A 20362-nucleotide genomic window follows, 5' to 3' on the forward strand; every position below is an offset into this window, starting at 1 on the left:
TACACAAGTCTCACCCACCATGTTTGTTTCATGAGGATTTTAAAGCCATCCGGGCAGGTGGACGGGACAGGGAGGTGAAGACTGTTGCTTCCGACACCCCAGATGATAGCAGAGGAGTCTACATCTTTGTACGGGATCTCTCCAGTCAGCAGTTCCCACAACACAACTCCAAACGACCTGCAACAAACACCGGAAGATCGTAAGGATTTCAATTGAAAATGATACCTTCTTCATCATGCAGCACAACTCACCAGATGTCCACTTTCTCAGACACGGGTTCATTCCTGATCACTTCTGGTGCCATCCAAGCCACCGTACCAGCAAAGGACATCTTTGTACTTTTGTCGCTGAGCTCTTTGGATGTTCCAAAGTCGGAGATTTTCACAGAGTCGTTGTGGGTCACCAAAACACTATTAAAAAGACATGGAAAAAGGTTGTGGTTTGACAGTAATAAAATAAGAAAGGTTCACAAATTAGGCACGGTAGTCGAGTGGTTAGCGTGCAGATCTCAGAGCTAGGAGACCAGGGTTCAATTCCACCCTCGGCCATCTCTGTGTTTTTTGTTGTTGGTCAAAATGTGTGATGCTGCGTGTCAATCTTGTTTTTTTTCTTCTTAGATTGTACCTTTTTTAAAAAAATATTTTGACTTTATTCTTGTAAAATGATTGCAGATTATATCAATTTTAGCATTTTAAAAAATATTGTTTTGGTTAAAAAAATTACAAAATTACAAATTTTTTATATAATTGTATTTTTCAGGGCTAGCGTCCTAGTGGTTAGCGTGCAGGCCACACATGTAGGAGACTAGGGTTCGATTCCCCGCTCGGGCATCTCTGTGTTGAGTTTGCATGTTCTCCCCGTGCATGCGTGGGTTTTCTCCGGGTACTCCGGTTTCCTCATTCATTCATTCATTTTCTACCGCCTTTTCCTCACAAGGGTCGCAGGGGTGCTGGAGCCTATCCCAGCTGTCTTTGTGCGAGAGGCGGAGTACACCCTGGACTGGTGGCCAGCCAATCACAGGGCACATATAGACAAATATAGACGAATATACTCTATTGGGCTGCACGGCGGATGAGTGGTTAGCGTGCAGACCTCACAGCTAGGAGACCAGGGTTCAATTCCACCCTCGGCCGTCTCTGTGTGGAGTTTGCATGTTCTCCCCGTGCATGCGTTGGTTTTTTTCCGGGTACTCCGGTTTCCTCCCACATTCCAAAAACATGCTAGGTTAATTAGCGACTCCAAATTGTCCATAGGTATGAATGTGAGTGTGAATGGTTGTTTGTCTATATGTGCCCTGTGATTGGCTGCGACCCTCGTGAGGAAAAGCGGTAGAAAATGAATGAATGAGTTTCCAAAGTGCTGCACAGACTAGTAAAATAAAAAGTAAAAATAAAATAAAATAAATAAAGGTACAAATTGAATTTAATCCAAAACTAAAAGATCAAATAAGAAATAAAATAGTAAAAATATATATTAAAATATTAAAAACAAGAAGCAAAGCAATAAAAGTATAAAAATATAATAATAATAATAATAAATTAAAAAATAAATAATAATAATTAATTAATTTGTTGTTTGTCTATATGTGGCCTGCTAGGGTTAGTATACAAAGTGTATACAAAAGTTCAATTCCGTTTGAGCAAATAAACCGAATGCATTTAGAATATTTGGGTCCATGTAAACGTGGCTAATGTAAGCACTCAGAGGAAAACCCACTTGGGAGACTTGAGATCCCTGTGGATGATCTTATGAAGGTGCAGGTAGTTCATGCCGCTGGCGATGCCGGAAGCCCAGTCCACCAGCAGCCTGGGGGTCACCTTGCGTCCTGCTCTCAACACCTCATAGAGCTGGCCTTGAGCGCAGTACTCCATAATAATGCAGTAACACGGCGCCTGAGTACACACACCCCTGGGTAGGATAGGACACAAAAAAAAAAACGTGTGAGTCAAGAAGCAGTACATACAACACGACACACACTACGTGCTTGGAGACCTACTTAAAGCTGATGATGTTGGGATGCTTGAGTTTCCGTAGGTGTTTGATGTCCGTCTCCTTCTGTTCTCGCACCTTCTTGATGGCGACTTCTTCAGAGCGGAATTTGCCGAGGAAGACGGCTCCCTGAGCGCCGCTGCCGAGCCACTGCAACTCGGAGATTTCCTCAAACGGAACCTCCCACATATCTGGAAATGTTTAATTAACAACACAGATGGAATTTTTTTTTAAATAAAGTGGATTTGAAAATGAAATGAACAATCTCATATGTGCTGATAAGTAAGAAGTTGTATAAAAGGCTTTTAGAGTTTGCTTATTTCATGTTTACAAAACCCAATTGGGCCGTGTACCATCTACAATATACAGTAATACTATACTAGTTCATGTACTCCGGTTTCCTCCCACATTCCAAAAACATGCTAGGTTAATTAGCGACTCCAAATTGTCCATAGGTATGAATGTGAGTGTGAATGGTTGTTTGTCTATATGTGCCCTGTGATTGGCTGGCCACCAGTCCAGGGTGTACCCCGCCTCTCGCCCCGAAGACAGCTGGGATAGGCTCCAGCACCCCCGCGATCCTCGTGAGGAAAAGTGGTAGAAAATGAATGAATGAATGAATATATTCAAATATTAAAAACAAGAAGCAAAGCAATAAAAGTATAAAAATAAAATAATAATATAATAATAAATTAAAAAATAATTAGACTAATTAATTAATTAATTATATTATTATATTTGGATATTATATTATATTTTAATTATATAATTAATTTATTATAATATATAATAATTTTTTAAATTAATTATTAAAAAAAAAAAAAAGAACTAAAAGACACAGGACCATACGACTAACTCAGAGTTAAAAGCCAGAGAATAAAAGTGGGTTTTAAGACGAGACTTAAAGCTTTCGATGTTGGGAGCCTTTTTTACTTGGGAGGGGAGAGAGTTCCATAGCTTGGGGCCAACCACAGAAAAGGCTCGGTCTCCCCTGGTCTTAAGTCTCGTCTTGGGCACCACAAGTTGGGGCTGGCCCTCAGACCTCAGTGACCTCGCTGGAGAGTAAATTTGTATGAGGTCCGAGATGTATTTGGGGGCCAGCCCATTCAACGCCTTAAAAACAAACAATAAAATCTTAATCCTTGTCTATATGTGCCCTGTGATTGGCTGGTGACCAGTCCAGGGTGTACCCCGCCTCTGACCCGAAGACAGCTGGGATAGGCTCCAGCACCCCCACAACCCTCATAAGGAAAAAGTGGTAGAAAATGAATGAATGAGTTTCCAAAGTGCTGCACAGACTAGTAAAGTAAAAATAAAATACAATAAATAAAAGGTACAAATTGAATTTAATACAAAACTAAAAGATCAAATAAGAAATAAAATAGTAAAATATATATTAAAATATTAAATACAAGAAGCAAAGCAATAAAAGTATAAAAATAAAATAATAATATAATAATAATAAATTAAAATAAAAAATAATTATAATAATAATCAATTAATTATATTAGGATATTATATTTTAATTATATAATTAATTAATTATAATATATAATTATTTGTTTAATTAATTATTATTAATCCTTGTCTATATGTGCCCTGTGATTGGCTGGTGACCAGTCTAGGGTGTACCCCGCCTTACGCCCGAAGACAGCTGGGATAGGCTCCAGCAACCCCCGCGACCCTCGTGAGGAAAAGCGGTAGAAAATGAATGAATGAATGAATGAATATATATTAAAATATTAAAAACAAGAAGCAAAGCAATAAAAGTATAAAAATAAAATAATAAATAAAAATAATAATAATAATAATTAATTAATTATATCATTATATTTATATTTGGATATTATATTTTAATTATATAATTAATTAATTATAATATATAATTATTTGTTTAATTAATTATTATTAATCCTTGTCTATATGTGCCCTGTGATTGGCTGGTGACCAGTCCAGGGTGTACCCCGCCTCTGACCCGAAGACGGCTGGGATAGGCTCCAGCACCCCGTGAGGATAAGTGGTAGAAAATGAATGAATGAATGAAACAAAAAATGATCATAGAGGAGACAACCCAAATATTTTAGAACGCCAACAACAAAACTCAGCTCATTTGTGTCTGACCACACTAGCCTGCAGCATAGTGAGACTACTTTCTTCATGACCTCAATTCAAGCTGACAAACAGTAGAGTGGAAAGCATACAACGATAAGCTCACCTTGTTGTTGTAGTTTGTATTCTGTGGAATACGTCTTTCCTATGATGTTCCAGACTGGCCGGAGACAGCCGAAGAGTCCCTCCAGGAAGCCCCCCGACCCCGGCCCCGCTCTGTGGAAGTGCAGTTTAATGTCATCGGGATGATGCTGGTGACTTTGTCTTCCCTCGCCGTTGTGGTCCAAATGACAGTCCCCATCTCCTGCGTGGTCTTCCATTCCGCTCCCGCAGCCTCCGTGCTCGCAGGAAGCCGGCGAGACCGCTTCCTCGTTGTCCTGCTCCTGCAGCTGGAGCACGCTGTTGTCGAAGTGGCCACCCTCGCTCCGCATGGAGTCGACGCTCAAGGCCATGTTTGTGGGACTTACACCCCCGAGCACCGAGTCCTCGTCCTGGTTGGGTAGCTGCAGCGTCTTAAGAGGCACCGGCAGATGCGTCGGCGGGGCCAAGTCCGTGATTATCTGAGGGGGTAGTATAGAACCAGGGGGTGGAGGAGGCTGCGTTTGAGAGTTAGGCGTGTTCGATTTCTTCATGGAATCCCCGACCACGCTGAGTTTGAGCTCCTCTTTTAGCTTGCCCACCAGCATGCTGGGGCAGGAAGTCCATGAGAGCACTTCGGGGGAGCTACCCATGGTGTCATGCATGAACATGGGCTGCGTACTCCTGATGAAGAGTGGTCCTAACACACAGATTTGACGCGAGTTGAATTACCTGTAAAAAGAACAAACAGACAAGAGCATCTTGAGAACCTGTTCTTGATGAATAAACTCATTTAAACACATTCAGGGCGGCACGGTGGTCAAGTGGTTAGAGCAGAGACCTCACAGCTAGGAGACCAGGGTTCAATTCCACACAATTTCTGCGTGGAGTTTGCATGTTCTCCCCGTGCATGTGTGGGTTTGACTCCGGTTTCCTCCCACATTCCAAAAAACATGCTAGGTTAATTAGCGACTCCAAATTGTCCATAGGTATGAATGTGAGTGTGAATGGTTGTTTGTCTATATGTGTCCTGTGATTGGCTGGCCACCAGTCCAAGGTGTACCTCGCCTCTCGCCCGAAGACAGCTGGGATAGGCTCCAGCACCCCCCGCGACCCTCGTGAGGAAAAGCGGTAGAAAATGAATGAATGAATGAATGAACAAATTCACACAACCAAATCAATTTCTACTTTCTACAGCCATTAAAAACCAGAAGTGGTTCAATTATGAAACAAAATAATCCGTGCATACGAGACAGACCGAATAGAAATAGCATAATTTCTGGGAAATTTCTGGGAACAGTGACGAAATCGTCATACGCATAACCAGCCGGGGCTTTGCTATGCGGTCTGTGGAGTGTTATATCAGTAAAGCAGGGCTTAAAACTGTTGTTGTGTATTAGGGAAGCTGAGAGCCAAACAGCTGGCACACATGAACCATCCTTTGAGCATTGTTAGCCGTGCAGCCAACATGCTAGAACCCAATGAGTCTTAGCGAGAGACTATACGGTACATGTATTTACATACTGTATATACGTCTCTCTAGCTGCCAGTTTGCATCACACAATAACACAGCAAAAAGGTCAAAGAGAGGACGATCCATAGAGGAGTGAATCTAAACCAGGGGTCTCAAACTCAATTTACTTGGGGGCCACAGACTAGTAAAATAAAAAGTAAAATACCATAAATAAAAGGTACAAATTGAATTTAATCGAAAATTAAAAGATAAAATAAGAAATAAAATAGTAATATATATATTAAAATATTAAAAGTATAAAAATAAAATATAATAATAATATTAATAATAATACATTAAATTAAAAAATAATTAGAATTAACTAATTATATTTTATATTATTATATAATAATATATAATAATAATAATAATTCCTGGGGACTGGGAAGTCTGGGCTTCCCTCCTAAGATAAGCAGAGGAAAATGGATGGATGGATATTATATATTTATATTTGGATATTATATTTTAATTATTTAATTATTATAATAAATAATATTTTTAAAAATTTATTATTTTAAAAAATAAAAAAAAAGAACTAAAAGACACAGGACCATACGACTCAAACCGAGTTAAAAGCCAGAGAACATTAAACTTTCATATCAAGGCGGGGGCCTCAAACTAGTGTCCTGAGGGCCACATTTGGCCCGCGGGCCGCATGTTTGAGACCCCTGGTTTAGAGTATGCTGTATTTCACAAAAGACTTAAGTATAACTGATAATAAATAACACTGAAGTGGATATTTTTGTAGATTCCAGTAAGTGGATTGGTAAAAACTGAAGCTGTTCATTTGCCAAATTGTAAAAGACGTTGTTTCGATGTTTATGCGAACACAGCTCGTGTCGGTGGCCATATCCTGGAAGGTAACTCGAGTGCTGTGAGAGTGTTGTTCCTGCCAAGAGCTCATCTATAATGCAGACTTGTCTCTAAGCAGGTTGCTGAGAGTGCAGGGGGAAGGAGAGAATGCTCTCTCAGGTATCCAATAAATCCGTCCCTTCCAAAAGCAAAGACAATCGAGCCGTGTGAGTAGAAGACCGCACTGTAATTCCACCCCACCGATGATTCTCAGAGCCGGGGTGGGGGGGGCTCTCGATGCGGGACGCCGGTAGATGTGGTCAGCTGGAGTGAAGCGCACTGAAGGCACCGTTCATGTCAAAGCTACACGAACCGATTTAAAGCCAACTAGTCTTCTGTGGTTTTTGTGTTCATTTATCAAGTTCTGGCAAACTAAATCTGGACGTCTCGCCACCACATCCGACACCGGCAAGAACAGGAAATGGACCGCTCCCATTAATCTCTAATGGAACATCTCTACGGACATAGAATCCCATAAATAATGTCTGTGCCTGATCTGGAAGGGTTCATTTACACAGTCTTGTAATAGACTTTCCGAAAGAACAAACAGGACTTGCGGATTATTATACAGTTTTTCCTCACTAAGGTTGTGGAGTGATAATGCAAATATTCCGAAAAAAAAGCAATGAAGATGGAGTGGGGGTAGGAGGGGGGGGGGGATAGTTAGGGCTGATCCTTTAATCCCTACAGTGCTCTGGAGACAAGCTTGCATGTACTTACACAGACCCTATTCAGTCCTTGTCCTTCATAGATTTCTCAAACCGTTTGCTTTTATTTCAGAAATGTAAAGAGTACGTATATTTCGGGGGGGTTGGAACAAACCAGGGAATGAAATCGACATATCGTTCGGAATGTGTTTGTTTGGATTAGCCAGAGAAGCAAAAGTCAGGGGCGTGGTTGACGTAATCCCACTACTCAGAGTAATCGCTAGAGAAGACACTTTTGTACACAAATAGAATTGTATTGTTATTGTGCTTTGATTAAGCGTCCTACGGTTGTCCCGATACGGATATTTCACTTCCGATAAGATACCAATTACCAAGGAATTGTGTATGACGAGTGTTGCATTCAGGTCTCAACGTCTTTTTGGACTATAAAAGCAAAATGCTGTTGTTGTGATCATCCATCCGTTTTCTATGCTGCTTATTCTCACTAGGATCTCGGGGGTATGCTGGAGCCTATCCCAGCTGACTTTGGGAAAGAGGCGGGGTACACCCTGGACTGGTTACCGACCAATCGCAGGGCACATACAAACAATCATTCACACGCTACGGACAATTTAGAGTCGCCGATTAACCCAACATGCATATTGAGAAAACCCAATGCCCAAGCGGAGAATCGAACCCAGGTCTTCCCGATCTCCTGACTGTGTCACCAATATGCTAACCACCCTGTGTGATCATGTGGGCTCTATGTGGTTGTTGCCAGATAGATCTGTTGGGACGGGATTCTGGAATCAACTGCTTGTATCGGCATGCAAATACTTACATAGATAGATACATAGATGGGGCGGATATCATCTGATACCAGCCCAATATCCGATATCGATATCACATCGGGACAACACTAATTAAGCCCCCCTTGGAACACATATTATATTTACTCTGCCATAAACAAACAGTAGCATCATCTGTACCTCTATCAACTTCAATCCATTCCATAGTTTGATTCCACATACTGAAATGCTATGGCTTTTTAACGTAGTCCTAGCATAGAAGTGTTTCAAATGTACTTCTTCCCTGAGATCATATTTCTCCTCTCTTGTAGAGAAGTATTGGATGACATTTTTAGCTAATTGGTTATTTTTAGCCTTATGCATTATTTTAGCTGTTTGAAGATGAACTATATCAGCAAGTTGAAGTATTTGTGATTTTAGAAATAAGGAGTTAGTATGTTCTCTGTAGGCGGCATTATGAATTATCCTTACTGGCCTTTTTTGCAGTACATTTAGTGAGTGAAGATTGCTTTTATCGTTATTAGCCGTTATTAGTATTTCCACACAATAAGTAAGATATGGTAGAACCAGAGAGCAATAAGAAGTATTGGATGACATTTTTAGCTAATTGGTTATTTTTAGCCTTATGCGCTTAACTTATCAGCAAGTTGAAGTATTTGTGATTTTAGAAATAAGGAGTTAGTATATTCTCTGTAGGCGGCATTATGAATTATCCTTACTGACCTTTTTTTTTTTAGTTTTTTTTCCTTTAGGTATTTGATCCAAAATGGGATCTGGCAGTTTCCAAAAAAAATTGTGAAAAGCGTTTTGGAGGGAGAAGAAAGAGCGATTGAAGACTGTTTGAATCCCACTTGACTTGATGCTCCAACACACGAGAAAATGTGAAGAGCCTGTACTTTTGTCTTGAACCACAGCGCTCACTTAGCTTACTTAGACATGAGAGCTGCCCGGTGCTGATTTGCTTGTCTGGATGTGGGCCCATGTCTAAATCAGCTTTACCCCCCCATTCTGCCTTGGGCTCAAGTCCAGCTTGAGGGACTTGGACGGCCCACTTTAGGTGAGTGAAAGTCATAATCACACGGTGGCGTGTTTCCATTTCAGATATGAATCCTACTATTTCTTCGCTTTTTCTGCAGAACAGACGAATAAATTTAAGCTGGCAAAACATTTTGATGACAAATTGTTGGAATAAAGAAAAGTGTCTTCTATGAAATTGCCACGGCAATCTCAGATGACCTATTTTAATGGTGCATAACGCTGCACAGACAGACTTATACTGTATTTCCCCCATTCTTCCTGAACCTCATATCTGTTCCCAAATGCATAACGCTAAAAATAACCAATTAGCTAAAAATGTCATCCAATACTTCTTATTGCTCTCTGGTTTTACCATATCTTACTTATTGTGTGGAAATATGGGATTAATAACGATAAAAGCAATCTTTACTTTTTTATTTTTCTACACAAAATAAGATGAAAAATAAATAAACAAATCAAGAATAAAGAAAATCAATCAATCAGTAATACATAAATAAATATAATAATAATAATAAAACAGCAAATAATAAAAACTTAAGAAACCACATATAGTTGGTGGGTTGACAAATTATTTTTTTTCAGATTAAAATGAACAAAGCATTATTAGAGCCCTGTAGACATGACAAAACACGACTATAGTCACATTTATACTTTTTTTAATTTACAACATATTGCGCAACTGCAGGGTCTTGAGACACATGCTAACTCGCAAACTAGAGAGCTAGCGACCTAAACGGTAGCCTTCAAGTTATTTCCTTTAAACTTAAATAGCCAAAAACTTACCACTTCCACACGGATAGGGAGGATAACTATTAACAGTTATTTAACCTTTAACATGAACATTAATCAAACGTAATAATTTTTTCTGGGTACATGATACCATACAGCATCCATATCAAACATTAAACTTTCTTATCAAGGCTGGGGCCTCAAACTAGTGTCCTGCGGGCCGCCGCGTGTTTGAGACCCCTGGCTTAGAGTCTTAAATTAACAGGCTTTTCAGTGTGGCGTTTTCCATTTACTTTCTGTGCTTTGTGTGGGTTCAGCATGTTAGATTCAAAACGTTCAAGATTCTTAATATGCGGTATGTATGTGTGAATGGTTTTCCGTATCAATGTGATTGACAAGCGGTAAATCCCAGGTGTATCTTGCTTATCAGCAGCTGGTAGAGAAAATGGATGGATGAATAAAGACAAAGAGGCAGAGGGAGGATGGAGAGGCCAAAGAAGAGAAGAAAAAGCAGATTAGGCGGACAGAAAAGGACGCAGGGAGCCGTGAAGGGGGGGGTGATATGGAAGCAATTTGTGGGTTGAAAGCAAAAAAAAAAAGCATTGGAGAATTAGACTCAGAGGAGAATCTGAAACTAGCATTGCCGCTCGCAGCAAGATACAGTAGCACTGATGGGGGGGAAAGACTCCCGAGAGCGACAACAAAGGACACAAGAGGAGCCGGCTCCATGTGAACTGTCTGCCCTGCACGGCCAGGAGACAGCAGCACACCCACTCCACACTGCGACCGAAACAGCTGCTGCCACAACAATTCCCCTTGTGCTCTTTTACTAGGGACAGCTAGCCTGGCCCGCTAACAACAAGGACCGGAGAGGAGAGATACAGACGCACAAAAAGTGACACAACAAGCATGTTGCGGGAGACATTCCGTGACTGACACAATTTGATGGGAATGCGCAATATGGGAAGCTTGCGTGAAGCTTCGGGGTGGGGGGAGAAAGAGAAGAAGAATAGTTGCGCCCAGAAGACAAAGGCAACCACTGCATCAACCTAGAAAATCAATACACATTAGTGCATATATTAGATGCTGAGTTTATACTACCACTGCCAGTGATGTGCAGTGAGGTTCATGGCTGTGAATGCACATTGATCAGAATAGCCAAAAAAGAAGAGAAGCTTTGGTAAAAAAAAAACAAAAAACAATTATACACATTAATTTAAATGTGGCTCTAGGTAAAAAAAAAATAAAAAATAAAAAAAAAGTGGCTCTGCAAAAAAGGTCAGTAAGGATAATTCATAATGCCGCCTACAGAGAACATACTAACTCCTTATTTCTAAAATCACAAATACTTCAACTTGCTGATATAGTTCATCTTCAAACAGCTAAAATAACGCATAAGGCTAAAAATAACCAATTAGCTAAAAATGTCATCCAACACTTCTTATTGCTCTCTGGTTTCACCATATCTTACTTATTGAGTGGAAATACTAATAACGGCTAATAACGATAAAAGCAATCTTCACTCACTAAATGTACTGCAAAAAAGGCCAGTAAGGATAATTCATAATGCCGCCTACAGAGAACATACTAACTCCTTATTTCTAAAATCACAAATACTTCAACTTGCTGATATAGTTCATCTTCAAACAGCTAAAATAATGCATAAGGCTAAAAATAACCAATTAGCTAAAAATGTCATCCAATACTTCTCTACAAGAGAGGAGAAATATGATCTCAGGGAAGAAGTACATTTGAAACACTTCTATGCTAGGACTACGTTAAAAAGCCATAGCATTTCAGTATGTGGAATCAAACTATGGAATGGATTGAGTAAGACCATATATCACTATATTGACACTTACTATGGTACCCATTATGTCATTGTCATTATGCCCCTATATAATAAATCATTCATTCATTTTCTACCGCTTTTCCTCACAAGGTTCGCAGGGGGCTGGTGGCCAGCCAACCACAGAGCACATATAGACAAACAACCATTCACACTCACATTCATACCTATGGACAATTTGGAGTCGCTAATTAACCTAGCATGTTTTTTTGGAATGTGGGAGGAAACCGGAGTACCCGGAGAAAACCCACGCATGCACGGGGAGAACATGCAAACTCCACACAGAAATGGCCGAGGGTGGAATTGAACTCGGGTCTCCTAGCTGTGAGGTCTGCGCGCAAACCACTCAACCGCCATGCAGCCCTGTATAATAATATTTCTGCATATTTCATTGTCAGATTACCGAGAATAATGATGTCACACTTACATTAAAAGACATTATGGGCTCAAGAAAGTCATGGTGTATGATGAGTATTTCTGCGATATTATGTTATTAGCTACATGCAGTTACCAACATTAACTGGCAGACACGATGATCCAGCTCAGTGTGCACTCAGAAAAAAATTAAAAATTAAATTTTTTTTAAAAAATTATTAAAAAATATATTTTTAAAAAATAAAAATAAAAAATAAAAAAAATGTAAAAAAAATTATTAAAAAAATAAAAAAAATAAAACCTATTTTAAGTTTACATAGACACTCACATGCATTCCCTGATCGCCATCACTGACCACTGCTTAGAAAAAAATACATTGAAGACTAAATAATATATGCTGCAACCAAAATAACCACCATATACCATGCATGCAGGCACTCACTGATGCAGACAGTCCATCTGCCTGTGATACAATCACCATTGAAAATTACCATGTCAACTTTGCCCTTCATACAGAACACTGACACACCAAAAAAGTCAAACAAAAGCCTCTTGAGTGCGACCATACATAGCGCCAGTGTCATTGCTCCCTGGGTAAAGGATGGCGGGATGATTCCTCCTCTTCCCGACTCTAAAACCCGGCTGCCGGCTACTCATCCAGCACGGTTACATAAACATGCTTAGTATCAGAGGACAAGGGTGGGCACTACATTGCTACTCCATTGCTATTGCCAAGCAGAGTAAATAAAGACATGGATTAAGTCACAGGGGGGGAGCAAAGTTGACACACACATGCTCTGTATGTGTTCAGCCATTGCAGATTTTAGACGTGTTCAAGTTAGGAACATTATCTATGACTAACGGTGTTATCGTATCTCAGAACATATTCCGTTAAATATCCCTAGAAAGGATGAAGAGAGATGTGTTTGCTGCTCTGCAGATGTGAGAAACATCTCCAACTGTCCTTCAGAGGGCATGGAGACATACCGCATCACAAAGCAGCAGCAGCAGCAGCAGCACCACGAAGCCTAAAATAGCTCCTGCATGCACGCACCGGTGCACGACTGCTGCTGAACGCGCTCCTGCAGTGCAGACACGGAGCAGAGAGCTGATTCACGTATAAACACATGCACACGAGAATTGAGACGCTGTTTACTACACACAAAAACGACAAGAAAGAGACAAATCACACAGAAGCGGTAGAATCATCGCCTGCCTATATTCAACATATAACAACACAGCATCATTGGACTACTCACGTTGGACAAAGCTCACGTTCATGCTTCTTCGGCTCTGATGCAGAAGAGGTAAAAAAAAAAAGGGAAGATGATAAATAAAGTACTGGTTAGGGAGAAGAAAATCAGGAGAAAAAGCAGGAAGAGGGCGAGTCAGAGGTTGGAGAATGACAAGCATCCCAGTAGCTCAGGCAGCACCCCGACTGTGCGTGGGTGGGTTGCAGCGTCACCGACATGCTCACGTCACACTTTTCATGAATGGAGCTGTCTGACGCAGGGAGGACGAGGTTCACAAACCTGAGGAGGAGGAGGAGGAGGGGAGTCTTCTGCACTGACTCAAAGAGGAGGAGCAAAAAGAGATGAAGGGGAAAAAAGGATGGAAAGGGAGGTGAATGTAAATTGGAGCAGCACCAGCTGGGAACAGCAGGTTGGGTTGTGTCTCTCTAAGTAGGACATTATTGTTTTTTTTTTTATTTTTTTTGCAAAAGAAAATCCCTTTAAATGAAATCACATATCAGTTCAGCCTGCGCCTATTGCATCGAATCATCTTCAGCAGCAAGACAAACACAGCATCAGGGATATGAAAAATAACACACATAAACTATTTCCCAATTGGAAGTAATATAAATAATCTGTTCCAGTGTCAAACTGTCATCACCATTTACTGGAGAGACTTTTTTTTTTGTCAGAAAAGTGTCAAACTTACCACTGAAACATGAAATGCTCAAGTCTCAATTTTAATTATGACTGACTTACTGGTCATATAAGTGTAAAAAGAAGTTAAGCACTGTAAAATAGAGAAACAACAAAACACACTACCTTAACAAGACAACAAGAAGAAGAAGTATCGGGATGCTGCTAGAGTCCATTTACTTCATGTAATTCCCATCAAAACAGGATTAAGTATAAAGGATACTGAATACGGGCTGCACGGCGGTCGAGTGGTTAGCACGCAGACCTCACAGCTAGAAGAGCCGAGTTCAATCCCACTCTCCCTGTGTGGAGTTTGTGTGTTCTCCCCGTGCATGCGTGGGTTTTCTTCGGGTACTCCGGTTTCCTCCCACAATCCAAAAACATGCTAGGTTAATTAGCGACTAGGTATGAATGTGAGTGTGAATGGTTGTTTGTCTATATGTGCCCTGTGATTGGCTGATCACCAGTCTATGGTGTACCAAAGACAGCTGGGATAAGCTCCAGCACCCCCGCTGTGAATGTGAGTGTGAATGGTTGTTTGTCTATATCCAAAAACATGCTAGGTTAATTAGCGACTCCAAATTGTCCATAGTTATGAATGTGAGTGTGAATGGTTGTTTGTCTATATGTGCCCTGTGATTGGCTGGCCACCAGTCCAGGGTGTACCCCGCCTCTCGGGATATGGATAGCTGGGATAGGCTCCAGCACCCCCGCGACCCTCGTGAGGATAAGCGGTAGAAAATGAATGAATGAGTTTCCAAAGTGCTGCACAGACTAGTAAAATAAAAAGTAAAAATAAAATACAATAAATAAAAGGTACAAATTGAATTTAATCCAAAACTAAAAAAATCAAATAAGAAATAAAATAGTAAAATATGTATTAAAATATTAAATACAAGAAGCAAAGCAATAAAAGTATAAAAATAAAATAATAATATAATAATAATAAATTAAAATAAAAATAATTATAGTAATAATTAATTAATTAAATTATTATAATACTGTGGTGCAAAATCTGCACATTTGTGCAAATTAAAAGGTAATTGTTTTCTGTGATATGTTAGCCAAATTCCTAATTGTACAACACATACCACATGACACCAAACCATAGAAAAAATAAATAAATCTATCTTCTGTATTTCAAAGCTCATCTACACATACGATAAAAATACAACAAAATATCACGAGAATGTCAACAGGGGTTCAGATTATTCCACTGTGGAAGCCATTTAAAAAAAATAAAAATACAATTTCAGGGCACCCAGAACGCTGTGTAGTGAGATGCAGAAACAATAACATTTACAGTTTCTTTGAAAATCCCCTAGTGCCTTGCTGTGCTGACCCATACGAAGATTGTCTAGTGCGTTATGCTCTCTACCTCTGTCTTGGTTCTCACCTGAATGCACACACACACACACACACACATACACACACACACAAAAGCAATGGAGATGAGTCATATGACATTTATTAAAGTTCATACTGTGCAAAGACTGGCACTGAGAACATACACAGTCAGAGCAGCTGCAGAGGAGTTGCTGTTTGCGCTATTATCCCAGTGAAAGTATGGCACTGACTCAAACCTTGAATCATGAAAAAAAACACACAGAGGAGGCACGAATCTGTGTGTGTGTGTGTGTGTACAGTATTTGTGCATGTGTGCGCCTCCCAAACCAAAGAGACTGAATGAAGAAAGAGGTTTCTACTAGTGAAAGGAATGGCTTTGCTTTGGGAACAGATGCCCTACCTTGTAGTCTAGTTACAGGCTCAAATCTCTTGGGATGCATGGAGTGCGTGTGTGTGAGTGTTTGGTTGGGGGAAGAATCCAATCTCTGGCCTCCAACCACACCCCAGCAGGGGATCCTGCTCGAGGAGGAGGAGGAGCTCCAATATCCCGGGGTGAGGATAAAGAGGAAGCCGGCCCTCTAAATGGTGTGAAATGGCAGTCCAATGACTAAGTGCACAGATGGTAGAGGATAGTGTCCAAGTGGGACACACATTAAGGACTGGTTTGGGTACCTAACGTCTAGGTCACAAACCAACGTACAAAATATAGTCGCACTAATTATACATGTGGGATGCATTTGTGGACACACAACTGATGAAAAAATTAACATTTTGTCTAAAACTAACGCCAGAAAAATGTAAGCGCAAGTACATTTTGTTTGGCCGGTCTATGGTTCTAAAATCAACATGTCATACCTACACTACCGCTCAAAAGTTTGGGATCACATGCAAATTTATTTGTTTTCCAAAGAATTTTCCTGCATTTCAAACAATTTTTTTCCATTTCACAAAATTAAAATTAATCAGAAAATTTTCAAAGAAGAATGTACATTTTTGCATAGAGACCTACTATCAACAACTGTCAGTCCTCTGCATCAATATCCTGGTATGGCTAATGCTAATCCAAGTTAATCATTTTATAAGGATAATATATGATTAGAAAACCCATCTAAAAATCTAAACTAAAATCTCTTAGAGAGCAGCACAAACTGGGTCTAACAAGGACAGAAAAACGCTGCACAACAATGCAAGAAGACAAATATCTGAGAGTGTGTAGTAGGTCGTCACCTGGCAGCTGCACTAAATAGTACCCGTCAAAAACCAGTCTCAGTACCAACAGTGAAGCAAGACTTCAGGATGCTGGACTTCATAGCAGGACTGCCAAAAAAAAAGCCAGATCAAAGACGGGCCAAAAAATTCCCAAGCGGTAGTATATGGCCACTTTCTTGCGTAGTTTCTTGCATTTTTTTTTCCACATAAAACAGCCGTAGGAACTCGTATAACCGAATGTGGTACTTTTATTCGACAGACACTGAATAACAACAAAAGGTAAATGATAAAATACTTTGCCGTTTTAAGCTAAAAACATTCCTGTGTAGACAGCTCCTATAAGACAGCAGGTCTGCTCTAGTTAATTATTACCAAAAATGACAGCAACATATATTAAATACCAAAAGGAGCAAGGGATTCAAATGAAACTGAATTGTTTGCTGAGCAGTCAACTTCTAGCTCCGCTTTCAAGGCGAAATTCCAAAGGTCAGCTGATCTCCAGCGTCTGTGCTCATGTGGAAAACAAACAACAAAGACTAAAGCATAAATAAAAAGGACATTTCTAAAAGTTTTGTAGTAGCGTCGTTGCTTGAATACGCAGTTTTTAATGATCTTTCAGTACACATACACTTTATTTGTACTCTGGAATTCTGACACGACGACACACGACACAACTCAGCTGAGTTCTGAGCCGTTTACCTTTTGTGCAATCGGTCTGGTTAATGATTATGCAGTATGTGATGTAAACGTGTAGCTATGAAGGCAGCAGGTCAGTGGAAGCCCCCACTAATAAGATTTTTGTTTTACAGTTACTGAGCCTCGCCTCGAAATCTTAAGTCTTTATGTAACATTGATGGTTTCGCGGGCGGCAGGCGGAATGTTTCCTCCCACATTCCAAAAACATGCTAGGTTAATTAGCGACTCCAAATTATCCATAGGTATGAATGTGAGTGTGAATGGTTGTTTGTCTATATGTGCCCTGTGATTGGCTGGCCACCAGTCCAGGGTGTACCCCGAGTTCACTATGGAATAGTGGTTGCTGGCCATTTCTTGGAAGGTTCACCAGTGTTCCATTTTTTTTTACCACTTGTGGATAAATGGCTCTCACTGTGGTTTGCTGGAGTCCCACAATTTTAGAAATGGCTACAACTTTAGAAAGGAGACCCGAGTTCAATTCCACCCTCGGCCATGTCTGTGTGGAGTTTGCATGTTCTCCCCGTGCATGCGTGGGTTTTCTCCGGGTACTCCGGTTTCCTCCCACATTCCAAAAACATGCTAGGTTAATTAGCGACTCCAAATTGTCCATAGGTATGAATGTGAGTGTGAATGGTTGTTTGTCTATATGTGCCCTGTGATTGGCTGGCCACCAGTCCAGGGTGTACATCGCCTCTCGCCTGAAGACAGCTGGGATAGGCTCCAGCACCTTCCGCGACCCTCGTGAGGAAAAGCAGTAGCAAATGAATGAATGATAGTTTCGCCTTAGAGCTTCTGAAACAAAAAGCTACGAGTCCAACCTGAGTCAGCCGTATTGCTGCAGTGGCCCAAGCTACGTATCGCTAGCTGTCACGCTCGCTACAACACATGACACAGCTCAACACACGGATACAACACAGTCGGTCCGGGCTCCGTGCGTCTTACCTGAAGTGTAAACCACACTGCCGCTGCCCCGTTATACACACTCATTACTTTTTCACCAACAGCGAAACAGCACCACTGACAGCTCCTGTGTCCCCTACATCAATAAGAGAAAAAGCCCCCATCGCAGATCACTTAGGCGAGATTACATTTCCAGCTGCCATCAGGAAGCAGCCAGCCTGCTGACACACTGGCTGATGAGGTGAATGTTGCTATTATACAGCCGGTTGTTGGTGGCAAACGGCGTTATTGTAGTCTGATGCTGCATTCAAAGACTAACAAGAAAATTACTGCAACGCTGGTAACATGTTTTTAAAATAATTTACCTTATTACAATCACAAATGAGCTTTCATTTTCATTTCGCCGATATAAATTTCATTAGCTTGTTGTGACAGTTATCAATTGTAATCCAACCAATATTTTCACACACGTGACCTCACTTTTTGACATTTGTGCGTCACTAAAAATTATTAATTTATTATTTATTAATTTATTATTAATACATTATTCATTTATAATAATATTTATTATTAATTCATTAATAATATTTAGTATTAATTCATTAATAATATTTAGTATTAATTCATTAATAATATTTAGTATTAATTAAAAATTATGAATTTATTATTATTATTTTATATATTATTTTTAAAAAGGGCTAGGATTTTTTCCGCATATACATTCATTCATTCAATTTCATTAGCTTGTTGTGACAGTTATCAATTGTAATCCAACCAATATTTTCACACACGTGACCTCACTTTTTGACATTTGTGCGTCATTAAAAATTATTAATTTATTATTTATTAATTTATTATTAATGCATTATTCATTTATTAATAATATTTATTATTAATTCATTAATAATATTTATTATTAATTAAAAATTATGAATTTATTATTATTATTTTATATATTATTTTTAAAAAGGGCTAGGATTTTTCCCCCATATACATTCATTCATTTTCTACCGCTCATAAGGTTCGCGGGGTACATGTACACCCTGGACTGGTGGCCATCCAATCACAGGGCACATATAGACAAACAACCATTCACACTCACATTCATACCTATGGACAATTTGGAGTCGACAATTAATTAACCTAGCATGTTTTTGGAATGTGGGAGGAAACCGGAGTACCCGGAAAAAACCCACGCATGCACAAGGAGAACATGCAAACTCCACAAAGAGATGGCCGAGGGCGGAATTGAACCCTGGTCTCCTAGCTGTGAGGTCTGTGTGCTAACCACTCCACCATGACTTAATACCATGACTCATAACAGCGGTAGGTAGCACTGTTTAAATTAATTAAACAATCACATGACCATGAGGCAGCATAAAGGTACCACAATACAATAGAGCCTTAACTCCTGAGACCAGACTGACAAAGATTGTGTACCTCACCCACAAGGACCACGCCTTCAGTGGATGGATGGATGCATGGATGGATGGATAAAAAGAGGCCGACCTGGCTCTCTTGGTTGTTTGCACAAAGAACGGCACGGATGAGTGAATCGTGCATACGATATCCTGCGAACTGAGAGAGAGGCTGATAATGTTTGGTGAGATTATCATGCCGAGCCCAACGACAACCCACAGCTTAACCAATTTGTGTTGAGAGGAAATTACATAACAATGAGGGAAGATTCAGTCCATGCCACAACAATCCATCTATGCCTCATCCCTTTATCTTTAGTTATGAGTAAACTAAAGATGATCTCGGCGAGTATTCATAGCATCGGTTGGGTGCAAAGCAGAAACCCGAAGAAAAGCATGAAAGAGATTTACTAAGCATTTGTTGGTGGAAGAAAAGAACAGTCAGTGGCCTGCTTGGTTTTACGGCTGTGTAATTGTTTGTCTTAGCTGCTCTACTGTGTGAGAGCTAAGACAAACATGAGCTGTGTAAAGACCAGACAACCTTAATGCCCCGGGCAATGGCTACATTTGATGATAGGAACCGTAACAAATCTGAGCGTCGGGATTGGATTATGTTCGATCGCTGAGGTTCTACTGTGTCTTGCCACACAAATACAGTAAACCTCGGATATATCGGACTCGGATATATCGGAAATTCGCTCACAACTGACAGATAAAAAAGAACCGATTTTTCTGTAATGCATTTCCAATCAAAATTCATTGCATATATCGGATTTTTTATAACGGATTTCGCCTATTTCGTACAAAATCTCTAGTCCCGTTCCAATGCATTTCCATTAAATTTCCCTCGCATATATCGGATAGCCGCATCGTTAT

The 20362-nt window shown here is 40.1% G+C and overlaps 1 protein-coding gene across 3 annotated transcripts in view; it reads right to left on the reverse strand.

The window, feature by feature from the left end:
- Positions 1-20362, reverse strand: part of si:ch211-45c16.2 (mitogen-activated protein kinase kinase kinase 13) — a 42077-nt gene that overhangs the window by 13809 nt on the left and 7906 nt on the right. For 2 of the 3 annotated variants that reach the window (XM_058082698.1, XM_058082697.1), the window contains exons 3-7: positions 4205-4908; positions 1997-2180; positions 1717-1908; positions 252-410; positions 19-177 (exon numbers count right to left, since the gene is read on the reverse strand). In XM_058082698.1, the coding sequence (XP_057938681.1) occupies positions 19-177; positions 252-410; positions 1717-1908; positions 1997-2180; positions 4205-4847 (1337 nt within the window). In that variant the 5' untranslated portion in view covers positions 4848-4908. Of the gene's footprint in view, positions 1-18; positions 178-251; positions 411-1716; positions 1909-1996; positions 2181-4204; positions 4909-13247; positions 14073-20362 lie in introns of those variants that run through there. The other variant, XM_058082699.1, reaches the window with a different exon arrangement.

Source organism: Doryrhamphus excisus, chromosome 9, assembly GCF_030265055.1.
Source record: "Doryrhamphus excisus isolate RoL2022-K1 chromosome 9, RoL_Dexc_1.0, whole genome shotgun sequence".
Classification (NCBI taxonomy): Eukaryota; Metazoa; Chordata; class Actinopteri; order Syngnathiformes; family Syngnathidae; genus Doryrhamphus; species Doryrhamphus excisus.